The sequence below is a fragment of the Mustela lutreola genome, chromosome 4 (assembly GCF_030435805.1).
Source record: "Mustela lutreola isolate mMusLut2 chromosome 4, mMusLut2.pri, whole genome shotgun sequence".
Taxonomy (NCBI): Eukaryota; Metazoa; Chordata; class Mammalia; order Carnivora; family Mustelidae; genus Mustela; species Mustela lutreola.
Genome location: NC_081293.1, coordinates 126,233,832 through 126,251,303, shown reverse-complemented (window position 1 = coordinate 126,251,303; position 17,472 = coordinate 126,233,832). Strand labels below are relative to the sequence as shown.

Below are 17,472 nucleotides of genomic sequence, written 5' to 3'. Positions count from 1 at the left end.
GTTGTGGCTCTGAGCTTTTAGTCCTCAGAGGTGGCCTCACCCTAACACTCCTTCCCTCAGGGCCCCAGGATGGCTGCTGGCTGCAAACAGAATGGTCCAGTGAGACTGCCCCTACCCATACCTCAACCACCAAACCACCACCTTCCCTTAAAACTAAGACTGGCTAATTTGGGTCATTTGCCCAAATCTCCACAGATTACCGTCTCTGGGGACTGCCACTTCCCCCAAAGCCAGAGACAGAAGGCAGTGTCCAGTGCACCGGCCCCCCTCCTTTTCTGAGCCCTACGAACAGTAGTTCAGATCCATGTATGGTTGGTGGCAGACGGTCTCTTAGGACAGATCCATTTCATAGCAGATGGTCTCTTCGGGGGGGGGGGGGGGGTCAATTTCCCCCTTATACATGTGCAGCAAAGTGTTCTTAAAATGACCAGAGTATACTAGGGTTGGTTTTCTCTTTAAATGTTGCCTTTGTGCTCCAACGTCCTCTCCCAAAACCCAAGCCCCTGGCCTGGTTTTGTCCGGCAGAATTGGTGTGCGCAGGTCAGGAATGAGAACCACCGGGCATGAGCAGAGAAAAACCTGCAGGGCCTCATGAGCCAGACACCGGGGTGTTGGGTTGACGGCAAGGAAAGGGAGCCAACATAAGCCAGGCCCGCAGCCCTCTCCCCTTCGGACCGGGAAGCCTCAGATGGCAGCTTTACGATTTACAACACAGCTCCGTCTGTGTTTGTTCTTGCAGGCCACGGGGATGAGGTTGGCGTTAGTTGCACAGAACACAGCTAACCTCGGAACCGGTATCATCATATCCTTTATCTATGGTTGGCAACTGACCCTCTTGCTGTTAGCAGTTGTTCCCATCATTGCTGTATCAGGAATTGTTGAAATGAAAATGTTGGCTGGGAATGCCAAAAGAGATAAAAAAGAACTGGAGACTGCTGGAAAGGTGGGTCGCATAAGCTTCAGTGAGTATAAGTAGTGCTTTTAGACGTGTGTTTTAGTGGTGTACTTGATTTAGTCCAAAATGCATGATTGGGTTAACTGAATGTTCTCCCTACACCTGATAACAGTCACCGCAGCACAGGATATTTACTGTAATAATAATACCTGTAACTTGATGATGGGATAATTAATTGAAGTCTCTATGCCTGTCAAAAAGCACTTTATGTGTGGTTTTTATATGAACCTGAATATCCGATATATATTCCTGAATATCCGAAGTCCCTTTTCCCTTTGATTTAATAACACAGTCTCATTGTTGAGATGAATGTCACCCCTATGTTACACAAGGAGTCCTTAGGGCAGAGACTGTAAGTGAATTGTTTAACTGCTGGTCCTTGGGGGATCATTCTTTCTTTCTTGGTTGTGATGGGTACTGTTAAGGTAGGTAGCCCCCAGATGGCAGTAAATGCTTCTTTTGGTGGTTCCAACAGAACCACCATTGTGCCATTTGGGCAAACACTTGTGTTTGGTCTGTGCCCACTCTGGTGTTAAATACATGGTCCGACTCATTACACTGTCAGTAATCCCATGAGGCAACTACTATTGTTATAAATGGGGAACTTGAGAAACTGGGTCAAGGCATGGCTGGGATTCAAATTCTGGCTTAACTTCAAAGCTCTTTACTCTGTAGTCTCTTCATATGTGTTGAAATGTATTTAAATCTAGAAAGAAACATTTTATTTATGTGTACATGCATTTAAATATTTAAACTACAGCCCAGAGTATTTTTACTTACTTGTGTCAGCATTATCTTTTATTGACACATGAGAAGACAGAGCAGACACTGTTAAAATTGTGACAGTTTCTGCAGCACCCCACGGGACAAAGCCCTTTTGCACCTCAAGGCAACCACCTTTTTCAGAAGGGAGAATGGCCAGTAGCCTAGTTAAGATAACAGTCTTAACGCTATTAAAAATGGCTAATAACCCTGAAACGTATCAGAATTTTGGCAGGAGTAAGGCAGTTAGAAATGAGCTTGTGGCAAATGGGACATAGCCCCTTGGATTTTTAGTCTTGGTCTTGCTAGTCACGGCACGGGATACTGAAGATCTCCAACTTCTCTGGTCCTCCCTTCACACTTGAACAAAGTGGGAAACTATGGGCTCATGTTCCGTGTTCCTTCCAGCTAATACCCTCATTCTAGGAATCTGAGAATAACGCCGAGGGAACAAAATTATTTTTAATAGCCACTTAAATCTAACAAGCTTTTTTTTTTTTTAAAATACAGTGTGAGAGATTGGACATTTTAGATGTCAATGGTTAGCAGTCAATCATAATTCAGTTTTGTTTACTAAGTCAGCTCTTGATGTAACACAGAATGAGGGTTAGAAAGAAGGTCCTGGAATTCTCCCGACCCGCATCACTGTCCTATGTTTTTTGTGTTTTCAAAAGAAAAAGCTCTTATTAACCTGGGTGCAGATAAATCATGGTTAAAGTACATCAGGGTCTGGGATACGTTCCCATTTTCATTTTTCATAAAGGGCTTGGTAATGAAGGTGTTCACTCCTTGGCTGGTAAGGAGATAGGGAGTGTCTGCATTTAACCCTCCTGGATTCAGGCCCTGCGTCAACTGAGATGACAGCCCTGCCCAACCAGGAGGAGGCCTCCGAGCAATTAATCCAGAACCAGAAAATCTGGAGTTGAATGTGAAGTCATTAACAACTAGCTTCCCCCTGTATGCGTTACAAAGATGGGGAAGCAGAAACGCATAATGGGTTAAGAACACATGCTGGGCACCAGATAGCCTGATAAGGAATCCTTGCCTCTACTTATTAACTCTAGGGTTAATAAATTAGAAGCTGCTGAGGCAAGTCCTTTGACTTCTCAGTTCCTTCAGCTGCAGCAAGAGGAGAATACTGATCTCACAGGGTTGTGTGAGACCAAGTGGGAGCCCGTCCATGAAGCAGAAACTCACTAATGTGCTCCAGGCTGGCTCTTGTTGCCATTGGGTTCTTCATTTCTGACTGAAGAGAGAAGGTTGTTCAGCCTGAGGTAGCAAATACCTCGCCTTCATCTTGTGACAGACGCTGAGAACTGAGGTATAAAGTCTTAAAGCTGAGAGAAAAAAAAAAAACCATAAAACTAAAATCTGATGCTCTTTGTGTTCACAGATTTAGAGAAGTCAGCTAGAGAACCAGGCTTTAAACTTCACAGCTCAGTCACAGGCCATTAACATTAATTCAGAACAGTTTGGCTGGAAAAGTCAGAAAACTGCTCTGGCTGGTTTGGGTATAAAGGAGTTTGAGGTAAAGATGCACAGAACTGCAGGGAATACAGATGGAGAGTATTCCTGTGAAGTCGCAGGCTCTCAGAGCCTCACGCTCCGATAGGGTGGCTCTCCATACCCTCACCTGCTGAGGATGCGGACCTGCTGCCTCTGCATACCCAGTGTGGCTCCCCAAATGGAGACCTTCCTCTCGGAGTCCACACAACCTCTCCATTCAAGCAGCAGCCTCCATCCAAGTCCAGGAAACGGATGAGTCTGATGTCCATCCCTGGCTTAAGCGGGGACTGAGGGCAGGGCCATGTTGTTTATAGTTGGGATCTTCATTCCAGCTATGACTGGCAGGTCTCTCTCAGGAGGGATATGTGCCTGGAGGAAATGACTGGCTGCTCCAAGGGGTCTTTAGAAATCATGTAGCCTAATGCCCTCTTTTAGGACCCTACCCTGTGAAGAAAGCAAAGCCACCCAAGGCTGTGGCAGAGCCAGTCAACTGACTGACTGGTGGCAGGGCTGGGGATAAAATCTGGCTTCTGGTGTCCAGGACACCGTGCTTGGTCTCAGCATGTCAGTCTCGCTGGGCATATGAGCACTCACCCATTATATTTGGTACAACCAGATTTGCTTTTAAGATGGGCAGCTCTGCCATAGAGCTCATCTTGAAGAATACATTATGCCTTTGCTTTCAAAACCGAAGGAATTAAAAACCTGTCAACATAACCTCAGGATTCCTCTAATAGAGCCCTAACATTTCTAATTTTCATGATCTAGGAGTAAAAGCCCCACTTCTAACCAAGATCTGTTCTACGTTACAGATTGCAACAGAAGCAATAGAAAATATTAGGACAGTTGTGTCCTTAACCCAGGAAAGAAAATTTGAATCGATGTATGTTGAAAAATTGTATGGAGCTTACAGGTAATGAACATGAATGATTGTTACTAAGAACCCAGAGCTTTCCTGAGGCTAAATAATTGCTTCCAAAAGATAATAAAACTTCTCAAAAAAAAAAAAAAAAAGAAAATGATAAGGCTGAAGAATGACATATTTTTCAGTAGCTCATTGAGAAAAAGTAGCCTTTGGATGCGATTGGAGTATAGGATTGAGTTTTTACATCTCTTATAAAAAGAGCAGAGGGGATCTCTGAGATGGAGTAGGTACAGAGGACACACCAGTGTGTGCTCCTCTATTTCGCTAGAGCGTCCCATGTGTTCTCTGGATAAGGACGAGATCCAGCCTACTCAGAAAACCCACACATAGCCTATTTAACTGGTTCATAATTGACCAATTTAAGAAACTCCAAGAGGCACAACTGGCCGCTTGCTTATAAATGAATATATTTCAACACTAACAAAATTGAGCACAACTTAGAATACAGCTTTGCAGACTAGCACAGTAGCCTGAATGCTTACAAATTTGAGAATGAAAAAGTGACATTTTGACTGTATTCCATCTCATTAGCTATATATACTCCAAGAGATTATACTTTTTTCTCCATTTGATGTAAACATATAGGTAACATGTAAATATGTGCGTGCCATTACTTAAAACTTAGGGTTGATTTGTACTTCAAGGGAATGAAGGAGGAGCTAATTTTTAATTTGATTGTAATTTAAAGATGGAAGAGCACTGCAGATTGAGTAATTTTAAGTAATGTAACCACACTCACATCAGGTAAGTTAAAATATCCAAATCAGCAATAGTTTGAATTTTTCTAGTCTTTCCAAATGCTTTCCTTCTAATCTGGGAGTAAATAAATCCCTGTTCTCTTGAAAGATGTAGAATACAAAGTATAATAAAGCAGCTGTACTCATGAAGGATAGCATGTGGTCTAGTTAGAAACAGGGCAGAACAAACTATTGGGACTGGTGGGATCTAGCTCAAGGAAGAACTTCTCATGTGTGTCTGTATATACCGCAGTGACCCAGCTTCTCCGAATCTGAAACATGAATTGTGACATAAGACTATAACTAGTCACAGAAGACAAGATAATACTGAAGAAATCGCATTCAGACAATTCAAACTTTAGACCTCGCTTTAACATCCCCCAATGTTTTCAATTCAGCAGTCATGTTGATACCATAGGGGTTGGATATCTGATTGACTAGATATTAACATGTAATAATATCAGCAACTATCAATTGAAAAAATCAGTATGAGGTACTATGCTAGACATTTATGTTGTTTCTTTAGTTCCCAATTCTGCATCGTATTGGATATCCCCATTATACAAATCAGAACACTGATACATGAGAAGCTGTCATGTACGCAAACTGACAGAACAGGAGGCAGGATATATACCCAGGTCAACCACACTTAGAAGCTGCACTAAGAGAGGCCAAAGAGATGACTATGAATATACGAATTTGCCTTTCAGGAATTCTGTGCGGAAGGCACACATCTATGGAATTACTTTTAGTATTTCTCAAGCATTTATGTACTTCTCCTATGCTGGTTGTTTTCGATTTGGCGCCTATCTCATTGTGAATGGACATATGCGCTTTAGAGATGTTATTCTGTAAGTAATTTTAAAAATTTAAATTATTCTATGTGGTTTTGGTAGGGCCATGCAAAATTAGAGTGTGTGTGTTGGGGGTGGGGACTCACTTGTTCTAAAATGAGGTCAGAGTTGAATCTACCACAGAAATGTGATCTTACTAACACTCCAAGTACAGTTGAATCATCCAAGTGGACTAAAATTAGCCAAGTTCATAAAAGTCGTAAACCAGAACAGTAGTAATACAGAGAACTCCAGTCAGGAGGATAGAAAACTTTTTCATTGTATAGTGTAGGCAGAAATACATCATAATGAGAAAACTGTTGGTTACCATGGACTCAAACCAGAGGGTTAAGTAGCTTGCTGTTGATCTGCAACCACAAAATGGCGTTGATGGAGGGTTGGGAATGCTTGACTGAAATCTGGCCAAGGCCTCTTCCGCTGGCTGGGCCTGGGATAATCCTGCCAATGTTTGGCCTTGTAGCCTCTCCTTTTTTTTTTTTTTTTTTTTTTTTGGTTTCCAAGGCTAACCAGCAGTCTTTCTAATTGATGCACTTGTCTTTTCAAAATATGCTAACTACATTCAATTAGGTTGTGTTCTTGTCTTGCCAAAAGGAAACCATTCTTTTTAAGATCACTTGGCATATTTCTGCTCTGGTGGGATGATTTTAAAGTAGTAGTGGATAGTCTCTTTTTTGAACACAGGGAGGACAAGGAAAGTGTTTTCATCCAAAATGAAAATAACTATGAAAAAAGTATATATAATGTTTGTATCACTCAGGATTCCAGCAGGAAACAAATGTCCTTCGGGTGGGGTAACTAGGGAGAGTGCTAAAGGGTCTGTTTATAAAGGTGTGAGAAGTTAAGGTAAGCAGGACCAAGAGCTGTCAACTACCCAGCAGTTCCCAGCTACGAACCACTAAGACGCTCAACCCAAAGGGCAAGAGGAGGGAAAGAACCCAAGGGGGGCTTCTGTGGTCCCTGGTGGAGGGATACCAACCACACAATCAAACAAGGGAGAAGCCAGTCAGACAAATGTCCTCACTTCCTGCTAGTGCCTGTCACTACCAAACCCCACCAGAAGCCAGGGGACAAGAAGAACATTTGATGCAGTCCATGACGGTCAGCCTCTTAGGGAGTGGGATGGTCCAGGAGAGAGGTGGGTAGGGAGTAGACGGTGGTTTTGGAGGGATAAGTGGCAATATCCAGCTCTGGGAATTACAACTTGTAACACTTTGTTGTCTAGAAGAGCATCTCTGAGGAAATGGGCCTGGCTTTTTTTGTTTCCTTTCATCTCTACCAATAAAAAATTCTGAATAATTGGAAGACAACTTTTTAATCTTTTAGGTTAAATCTCGATTACAGTCTATATAAAAAAGTTAGGCAACATGTGGGTTGTTCGTCACTATTTTAAAATTTCATTTTTGGTAACCAACCTTAAATATTTAAGGGATAGCCTTACTATACCCACCATTCCTGCTCCCTCCACCCCCATACTTAAAACACACTTTAATATCTTAGATTTACAAGTTTGGGGAATGAAACACTTTGTTAAGTTCTCCAGTATTAATAGATAAAAAATGTCCTCCCATTCCTCTTGTTCTAGGGGAGCTCAGGGGTCAGGAGTAAATAGCCTCCTGGAGATGTAGATCTCAGAATCCCAAGCCCTTCCTCAAAGATGTTATAATCGCTTTCCAGTCTTCAAAGAGCATATCACTGGAAAATTGAACTTTAGCTAAAGATGATTGTTTTTATCAGGGTAGTGCCAGTAGTTCCATTAATTATAAGAGAAAATTGAGTTGTTGTAAAGGCTTATTGTCCTTAACACAATTTCTCTAACTGCAGCGAGCCGTACTGGGTGTGTGGTAGCTCAAAGGTGTCTATGAACTGGCAGTCAGGGCCAGCGAATCAGTAGGTAAAGAGTCACTCCTTGTCCAATGCTAATGAAAGCCCTCCAGCATTCTGGGCCTCAGTCCAGAGTCCAGAAAGAATAGAACTGGTCCCTAAAGTTACTGGAAGTCACAAGTCAGTTACGCACCACTTCACGAACGAGGACTGTGGAAAGTTATGTAAACTCTGACGTCGCCTCCAGATTTCCTTTGTTCATGGAATCCCATGGAAATGCGTGTTGTGGTTTTGGCAGGGGCTGGGTGGAGGGCCTGCCGGAGTAGTGAAGAGTGATACTAGTTAAGTGGTATGTCTTTGGATTTTGAAACCTCCCAGTGTTAATTATAGACGCCAAGTTGTTAATTGCCCTACTTCTGTCCAGGGTGTTTTCAGCAATTGTGTTTGGTGCCGTGGCTCTAGGACATGCCAGTTCCTTTGCTCCAGACTATGCTAAAGCCAAGCTGTCTGCAGCCCACTTATTCATGCTGCTGGAGAGACGACCGCTGATTGACAGCTACAGTGAAGAAGGCCTGAGGCCTGTGAGTTCTCTGCTGCCTGATGAATGCTTGGTCAATTTTTCTTTCTTTCTTTTTTTTTTTTTAAAAGATTTTATTTATTTATTTGACAGACAGAGATCACAAGTAGGCAGAGAGGCAGGCAGAGAGAGGAGGAAGCAGGCTCCCTGCTGAGCAGAGAGCCCGATGCGGGGCTCTATCCCAGGACCCTGGGATCATGACCTGAGCTGAAGGCAGAGGCTTTAACCCACTAGCCACCCAGGCACCCACTTGGTCAATTTTTTATTAAGGTTTGCTATCTGCTAGATGATCACCACAGGAAAAATTTGTCATGATTACACTGACCTAAATTTAACTTACTCTGTGATACTTATAGCCTAATATTTGGCCAACATTCTTAACATTTAAAAATTTCATGGGTGGGCAGAGGAACCTGAGTGGCTCAGTGGGTAAAGCATTGGTCTTCAGCTCATGTCATGATTCCAGAATCACAGGATCAAGCCCCAAGTCAGGCTCCCTGCTCAACAGGGAGTCTGCTTCTCCGTCTCCTCCTCCCCCTGCTTGTGATTTCTCTCTGTTAAATACATACATACATACATACATACATACATAAAGAAAATAAGATTTCTTAGGGATTTCAAGGAATCTGAGGTTGAGCACATCAAAAGTAAAGAAAGGGGTGCACGGCTGGCTGAGTCAGTGGATCATATGACTTCCTTGATCTTGGGGTCATGAGTTCAAGCCCCATGTTGGGCATAAAGCTTTTAACCTAATTTTTTTTTTTTAATTTAAAACTAAAACCTCCTGTATTGAACAAAAATCATAATAAACTTCAATTTTTTAAAAGATTTTACTTATTTATTTGACAGAGCACAAGCAGGGGGAACAGCTGACTGAGGGAGAAGCAGGCTCCACACTGAGCTGGGAGCCTGATAGGGGACTTGAACCCAGGACCCTGGGATCATGACCTGAGCCAATGGCAGATGCTTAACTGACTAAGCCACCCAGGCACCCCCATAATAATAAGCTTTACAGAAAAGTTAAAAAGAAATCCAGATGTACTAGAACTAATTTCCATGAAAAGCGTTAATTATTTATGCATGAAGATATATGCGTGTGACTCTGTAAGTAAAGACAAACAGGATTGTGGCTTTAATCACATTTCATAATGACTGAGTCACAAGTGGTAAGAAGGCTACTTTATTCACGTTAGGAGTAATAATCCTGTACTACTTTCAAAGTTTAAACTCAGATTTAGATCTGAGTGTTCTCTTTATGACACAAGCTGCTGTATGCATAGACAGTTTTTCTGGGACTTTACCATGGATTTCATGTGCTGAGAAAATTCCTGTGCCCCCTGAGTAAGCTAAAGAGGCAGCCAAGGTTTGAGATAAGGGCTATCCACTGAGACCTCAGGTAGACACTGTGCCAAATTCCCGAGCCTTCGAGTCTTTGGCCACTGGCTTTGCTCTAGCCTCAGAACCATCACTAGGAAATCTATTTGTCTAAACCCGGAAATCAAGCTTAGATAACAACTCTGTAATGTGACTCTCTCTGTTTTTTTTACTCCCATCTCCTGTCTTCATTTTATATAATAGCTTGCTCTCAGTAGTAACTAGTGCCGACATTTAGACTGAATGTGAATTTTATGTTCCTCTCCTACACTCTTTGGTAAAGTTTCTGTGAAATACTTCTTATTCCAATAATTATCAGACTAATTATAAGAGCAACATTAAACTTTTTTTTTTTTTTTTAGGATACATTTGAAGGAAACGTGACATTTAATGAAGTCGTGTTCAACTATCCCACTCGACCAGACATCCCCGTGCTGCAGGGGCTGAGCCTCGAGGTGAAGAAGGGCCAGACGCTGGCGCTGGTGGGCAGCAGCGGCTGTGGGAAGAGCACGGTGGTCCAGCTGCTTGAGCGGTTCTATGACCCAGTGGCTGGAGCAGTGGTGAGCACACTTTAAGTCAGTAACCTGATTTAAGGTTTTATTTCAAGTGGCCAATAAACCAACATTCTTGTAAGAGGAAAACAAACAAACAAAAAGGCTTATAATCCTGGCTGACGCAATGACCACATTCTAAAACACCCAAACTGGTGTCCATACTCAGGAAAATATATGAGGACAAGAGGGTAGAACATCTGGAGTTTAGTTCAGAAAATATTGAATATGAGGCTAACCTTTGCCCTGCTGTGGGCTTTTGGAGCCAGCCTGATCCTTCTAAGTAAATATCCACTTCATGGCTTGTAAAGGAGAGCCACAAACTTTGGCCAGGATTCGAGGCAGACACCCGAGACAAGCTAGTACCTTCTTATACCCGCCCTACCTCCTTCTGCCTTCTCTCTTGAATCCTGAACTCAAGGCTCTCTGACTTTGACCCTCATCTCCAGACCTTTCATACTCAGCTTTTCATCAGTGATTTTCTAGTACCTAGATCCTCTCTCTGTGATGAGTAAACTCTTGGCTTTTACTGATAATGCCTGCATCTCCCATGACCTAGGATGGCACCCACAGACCAAACCCTAGGAGTCCTTCCCCATTTAGATGGTCACCCAAGTATTAAACCTTGTGTAGGTAGCTCTTTTTAGGAAATTTTATGCTTCCACTATTAAAACTACTCTGCAGGTATTAATATAGGCAGGCCAGCTTGACAACATGATGTGCTAATAGTATGGTAGAATTTTTCTTTATTGAGAGATCAAGACTAATCGAACTCATTTCTATTCCTTCACCCCGAAGGAAGCTGCATTCTCAGTTGATATATCACAAGCCTCCTCTAGAAGCAACATGTCTCCTGCTTAAAGCAAATGGAAAAATAACCACCAACAAAACTGTGCTCCCAAAGACACTGGGGTTCTTTTGAGCTTGTTCACTTTCCATTGAACTCTTATCCTCAGTGCTATTGAAGAGAAATGGGTGAAGTTTAAGGCTGGTATTTCTTGGGAGAAAGAGGTAGGACAGGAAGTAACCAACTTTGAGAATCTGGGGCTGCACTACTGATGAGTTTTGTTATCTGGCTGCCTGGAGGTGGGGAATAAAGTCAAGTTGAAAGTTTGGAGTCGTTCTGGGAAGAGCAGATCCGAGTGGGACACCTGACTGCAGACTTCTTAGAAGCAGGATGATGTACATGCCTGAAGGAGTGCACATACGGAAAAGAGGAATGTGGAAGGACAGGGCCAGATGGGCTGTCATTTCACCAGTGAGATGAAGAAAGGATGGCTTAATCACCAGAGAAATCTTTTTTGTTGTTTTTTTTTGGCCTCCAACAGTAAGTGCTGAGAGGCTTTGAGCCTTGGTATTTCCCAACCAATGATGCTCACATGTCACAATGCTCCAAATGGTTAATCGGTTAATTTATGATTTAGGGGTTTTATTTTTCCTTTTTAAGCCCTTTTAATAGTTTGTGGACTTTGGTTTTCAGCTCCTAGATGGTCAAGAAGCAAAGAAACTTAACGTCCAGTGGCTCCGAGCCCACCTGGGCATTGTGTCCCAGGAGCCCATCCTGTTCGACTGCAGCATCGCGGAGAACATCGCCTACGGAGACAACAGCCGGGTCGTGTCACAGGATGAAATTGTGAATGCAGCCAAAGCAGCCAACATACATCCTTTCATCGAGACCTTACCCCATGTAAGTTAAGCGATAATTTCTTAGGATGAAATCACAAGCAACTACAAACTTTTCATCCTCAAAACAGGTTCCCAAGTTATACAGCAACAGAATCTTATAAGAAAACTTGTCTATGTAGTAGCACTAGGACCTTACTTAACACACTGAACTGCGTAAGTTTTCTAACTGGCAAATGAGAATATCAGGCATCATGTCTAGATCTTATAAATGCAGTGAGAGGCAAATGAAGTGATCTTAATTGTAGGCAAACTGGTGGTTGTGGGCTGCATTCAGATAACAGTCATGTTTGATTTATCCTTTATGGTACTTGCATTTTTAATTATTAATTATATTCACATGCAGTTCTAAGGAACAGAGATTTTATGTCACCTTTAGCTAGTTTCCTCCAGTTACTTCTTGCCAAACTGTAATACAATATCCCCACCAGGATATTGACATTGACCTAATCCACTGATCTCATTCAGACCTCCAGTTTTCCTTGTAATCATTTGCATATGATTTATGCGTATTTAGTTCTGTGCAGTGTTACTGCAATGTGTAGACTCACTTATCCACCACCAGTCAATATGCAGAACATTTCCTTGTATGTCTCTTAAAGTGAGACTTGAAGTAGAGTTGGCGGTGCAAATGTAAAATTAGATCGTGTATCCAATACACAAATAGATTCTGAATGCTGACTCTGTGCCAGGCCCCATTTTGGGAGATGGGACACACTGGTGTTAATAATTGTGACACAACAAGCTGATTGATACACCCAAGGTTGTATTGTGTTTCTCCAAGGCAATAAAAATATCTCCAATCAGGTCCTGTACCCAAGGTTGTTCTTTGGATTAGTCTATGAGCTTCATTCTTAATTAAAAAAAAAAAAAAAAAATACAGAACATATCCATCACCACTCCAGTCCCTCATATTGCCCCTTTAGAGTCACATACCCCTCTTCCCTTTTGTCCTCACACCACCCAACCTCTGGCAACCACTAACTAGTCTCTACTTTTATTTTATTTTATTTTTTTGTGGCTGCCCAGAGGAGGGGAATAAAGTCAAGTTGAAACGCTGGTGTCATTTTGGGAAGAGCAGATAAGGAGTAGGACAACTAACTGCAGGCTTCTTAGAAGCAGGGTGGTAGATTTGCCTGGAGGAGGGCAAAAGCGACAAAGAGCGATGGGCTATCATTTCACCAGTAATTTTCTACTTTAAAATGTCATTAAGCACACATACGGTATCTAACCTTGTGAGGTTAACTTTTTTTCATTCAGTGTAATTCCCTGAAGTTTTCTTATCTACAGTTTATTCTTCTTTAGTGGCATACTTTTTAGTAGGACGATTAGGACTACAGGACATGGATTGTACCACAGTTTGGTTAACCATTCACCGCTGAAGTGTATTTAGGTTGCTTCTAGGTTTGGGCTCTTAAAAGTAAAGCTGCTGTAAATAATGTGTGCACAGGTTTTAGTGTGAACCTGAGTTATTTCTCGAGGATAAATGCCTACAAGTTCAATTGCTGGGCCATATGGTAATTACATGTCTAGTTTTCTAAGAAACTGCCAGCCTGGTTTCCAGAGTGGTTCTGTCAGCTTACCTTATTCTCTTACACCAGAGTAAGTATGATTGACGCTTTCTTTGCCTCTTTGCCAGCATTTGCTCTTGTAATTCTGATAGATGTGAGATAAATCTCTTCATGGTGGATTTTCTAATGGCATATGATGACTTTAAATTTTTTATTAAAGGGAGAAGAGAGAGAGAATCCTGAGCAGGGCTTGGTCTCACACTCCTGAGATCATGATCTGAGCCGAAATCAAGAGTCAGATGCTTAAGTAACCAAACCACTCAGAAGATCCCGTACATGTTTTTATATACTTGCCACCTGTATTTCCTTTTTAGTGAAATACCTTTTTTTGCCCATTCTCTAATTTTCTTCAAATGTTGAATTTTGAGACAGATATATATTTATCAGTCCTTTGTCAGATACATAGTTTGCAAATACTTTGTCCCAGTTGATAGCTTGTTTTTCATCCTTTAACAGGGGTCATATGCAGAGCTAAACTTTTTAATTTTGATAAAGTCCAGTATAACAGTTTTTCCCTTTACAGATTGTGCTTTTGGTGTCCCATAAAAGAATTCTTTGCCTAGCCTATGCCTTCTAGGTCCTAAAGCCACCTAGGTGGCTCACTTGTTAAGCGTCTACCTTTGGCTCAGTTTATCATCCAGGGTCCTAGGATGGAGCCCTGCATCAGGTTCCCTGCTCAGGGGGAAACCTGCTTCTCCCTCTTCCACTCTCCCTGCTTGTGTTCCCCCTCTTGTGTCTCTGTCAAGTTAAGTCGATAAAATCTTTAAATATTTTTTTCTCTATTTTTTTCTCTTATGGCTTTATGAGTTTACATTTTAGACCATAATCCATTCTAAGCTCATTTTTGTATAAGGTTTTTCTTTCATCTTTCATTTTATTCCTTTGGAGAGGACATATACTCTACAGTTTCCATGGTCCCCAACTGTCCCTTGTTAGCTTGTTATAGCTGCTATGTCCATAGCCAAAGTGCAGTGAAATCAGTATGTACTTAGAAAATAAGGAAAAGTTCAGTCAAACAATTTTCTTCAGCAATTGATAAAGGTGAGTCCACCCACAAAGATGTTCTGAAGACACCAGAAGTGACGGCAGGGGTCATTAATCTTGTGGTATGCATCTAGCTTCTAAGGTTCTACTGAATTAAGTAATTTTACAACTGTATTCTGCTATAATTAGCAATCACACTTAAAAACTTTCAAATCCTCCATCTTGGTTAGCCTTACTCACCCTTAAGAAGGTAGTTATTGCCTTCAATCAAGGATAGAATTTGATTAATAGAAAAACTTTGCTGATACTGGACTTTAGGAAATTAATTCACATTACTGTATAAGTCCTTACTTTTTTGGCTCTTTATACTTTTTTTTACCTGAGAATGTTCTTCCCATGATCCAGCTTCCCAACCTCTGTACAAAGGTATCTTTCCTCATGCATCTCTTTCTCTTCCTACCTTATCTCCATAATTTCTATTCACTTCTCATGTTTCCTAGCATGGTGAGTATACCTCTCATTTGGTACATACTGGACCTTATACTGAAGGCTGTACAACCAGTTTTTCTCCTCGCATTATAAATTCCTTCTGGGTAGGAATTTTTGTATTTCTCAAAGTTTTTGGTATAAGAGAATAAACGGAGTTCCATGTGGGTCATATGAGTATTTCACATTAAGTAGCTGGGTTAGGACTTGATTAACTCTACTAACGGCTAACTTGCAGAAATATGCAACAAGAGTGGGAGATAAGGGAACTCAGCTCTCAGGAGGTCAGAAACAGAGGATTGCGATTGCTCGAGCCCTCATCAGACAACCTCAAATCCTGTTGTTGGATGAAGCTACATCCGCCCTGGATACTGAAAGTGAAAAGGTGAGGCCTCTCTGCTCACATTCCATTTAATTTGTATAATAGGAGTTTCTCAGTACTCTCAAATCTGAAGAAGGTCAATAGAAATTTCCTGTTATATTCTGAAGTAAAAAACTTTTACTCCTCCCAGTATTTTCCAAAATTTGTAAAATGATTATTTCATAAGCCAAAAAAACGAAACAAAACTGCATACTTCACATTTTTAGCACATTAATCATGAAAAGTTAGAAAATAAAAGGGAACTAGCAAGATATGTCTGTGGACTTGTGATTTAGTGTGAGAATTCACTTTTATAACTAAAAAGGAACTAACTGGACTATAATGCCATTCATGTAAAAGTACACATGCATAAGAAAAGGTAACATTTTGCTCTGATGGTAAAGTTTTAAGGCTTCTGTTCTGATTCATCATTAGATTGTCCAAGAAGCCCTGGACAAAGCCAGAGAAGGCCGCACCTGCATCGTGATCGCGCACCGCCTGTCCACCATCCAGAACGCAGACTTAATAGTGGTGTTTCAGAACGGCAAGGTCAAGGAGCACGGCACGCATCAACAGCTGCTGGCTCAGAAAGGCATCTACTTTTCCATGGTCAGTGTCCAGAATGGGAAACAGAACTTATGAACTCTTGTTATATCTTAAAAATAAATAATCTTTTACAAATCATAAAATACAGGTGTATCTTATTCCATATCAATTTAAAACATCCCATGTGATGTTGATACGATAGCATCTGAAATTTAAGAGTAAAAAGTGAACCTGCCTTGTAAGGTATAAAGACAGCAGCCTAGCTCTTGAGTTACCAGAAGCATACAGAGAAAGCAAAGTTCAGATATATAAGCTTGTAGCTCTCACAGAAATTAAGACATAGAGAAACTTCTTAGGGTTCTGAACAGTTGGGTATATGATAGGATGGTTGGGGAGCAGTTTTCAGAGGAAGAAAGTTAAAATATATTGTTCCACTGCCTACTATCTCCTTTGCTGACTTTCTATTCTTTTGGGAATGGAGGCTTTTTTTTTTTTTTTTTTAAATAACTATTCCCAGCTTTATCATCAAAGTCCAAGAGGAAACGAGATAGCCTTTATACAAGCTAACTACAGGCACACATCTGTTCATAAAGCAAAAAGAAGAGAAAACAAAAATTTAAAAAGACCAACCACATACCACTGAATAGCTCTGAAAATTTTAACACAATACAAATTTATATCAAGTGCAATTTGAAACATTAGAAATAACAATGAAATGCTGAAGTTCTATAGCATCTCCATTACTTTTTACAGTAATCTTAATTTGCCCAGAATATGTTTAGATAGAGACACACACACACACACACACACACACACACACAAATTCTAGGTTACCTTTAGAAGCTAACCACACCATTATGTTTTTCCTTAATTTTCCATTTGTTTCCTTTATTTATAAATAACTGAAGCAACATCAGTGTTCACCACTATCACAGGTTCTTTAGGTCAGTAAGCTACCCAAATAAGTTCCTTTATCTGTAACAAATCAGATCTTACCAAAGATGTTTTCAATGAAACCATGTGTATAATGGACTAAATTTCAGATTAACCAAGAGAATGGGACAAGGGGTTCATTACCTCAGTGACTCAAAACCTCTGGAAGTTCTCACTCTACAGGTCTGGGTAGAGGCTCAGAAATCTTTGTAAAAAGCATTCCAGATGATTTTCAACTTCTGGCAGATGAGGGAAGCATGTTAAAGTATCATTGCAGGATTTCTCTGCAGGAAGTGAACACTTTCTAGTCTTTAGACATTTAAAAACAACCACCTGGAGATGCCTGGGTGGCTCAGTTGGTTAAGCAGCTGCCTTCGGCTCGGGTCATGATCCCAGCGTCCTGGGATCGAGTCCCATATCGGTCTGGCTCCTTGCTCGGCAGGGAGCCTGCTTCTCCCTCTGCCTCTGCCTGCCTCTCTGTCTGCCTGTGCTCACTCGCTCTCTCACTCTATCTCTGACAAATACATAAATAAAAAATCTAAAACAAAACAAAAAAAACAACCACCTGAATGATTCTAAAAGCCAATCACAGTGTAGTCTATAAAACTGTACTAGTGAGGAAAAAGGTCCACAGTATAGAATGGGAAGAAGAAATCTGTTCAGGATTTATCAAATGTCACAGACGCCAAGTCAGTGTTTTCACAAAGTAATAAATGTCTTACCAAATTCACAAGATAGGAAAATTTAAAGGAGGTATAATGTAGAACATTGCTACAAAAACAGCCCTCAGCATGTGCACCCGAATGTTTATAGCAGCAATGTCCACAATAGCCAAACTATGGAAAG

At 41.2% G+C, this 17,472-nt stretch overlaps 1 protein-coding gene across 5 annotated transcripts in view; it reads left to right on the top strand.

Moving 5' to 3' along the window:
- ABCB4 (ATP binding cassette subfamily B member 4) overlaps positions 1 to 15,836 on the top strand; it is a 65,203-nt gene extending 49,367 nt beyond the window's left edge. For 4 of the 5 annotated variants that reach the window (XM_059171003.1, XM_059171002.1, XM_059171006.1 and 1 more), the window contains 8 exons: positions 740 to 943; positions 4,036 to 4,136; positions 5,596 to 5,736; positions 7,985 to 8,141; positions 9,874 to 10,071; positions 11,543 to 11,749; positions 15,025 to 15,171; positions 15,583 to 15,836. In XM_059171003.1, the coding sequence (XP_059026986.1) occupies positions 740 to 943; positions 4,036 to 4,136; positions 5,596 to 5,736; positions 7,985 to 8,141; positions 9,874 to 10,071; positions 11,543 to 11,749; positions 15,025 to 15,171; positions 15,583 to 15,789 (1,362 nt within the window). In that variant the 3' untranslated portion in view covers positions 15,790 to 15,836. The remainder of the gene's footprint in view (positions 1 to 739; positions 944 to 4,035; positions 4,137 to 5,595; positions 5,737 to 7,984; positions 8,142 to 9,873; positions 10,072 to 11,542; positions 11,750 to 15,024; positions 15,172 to 15,582) is intronic. The other variant, XM_059171004.1, reaches the window with a different exon arrangement.
- Positions 15,837 to 17,472: the final 1,636 nt, after the last annotated feature.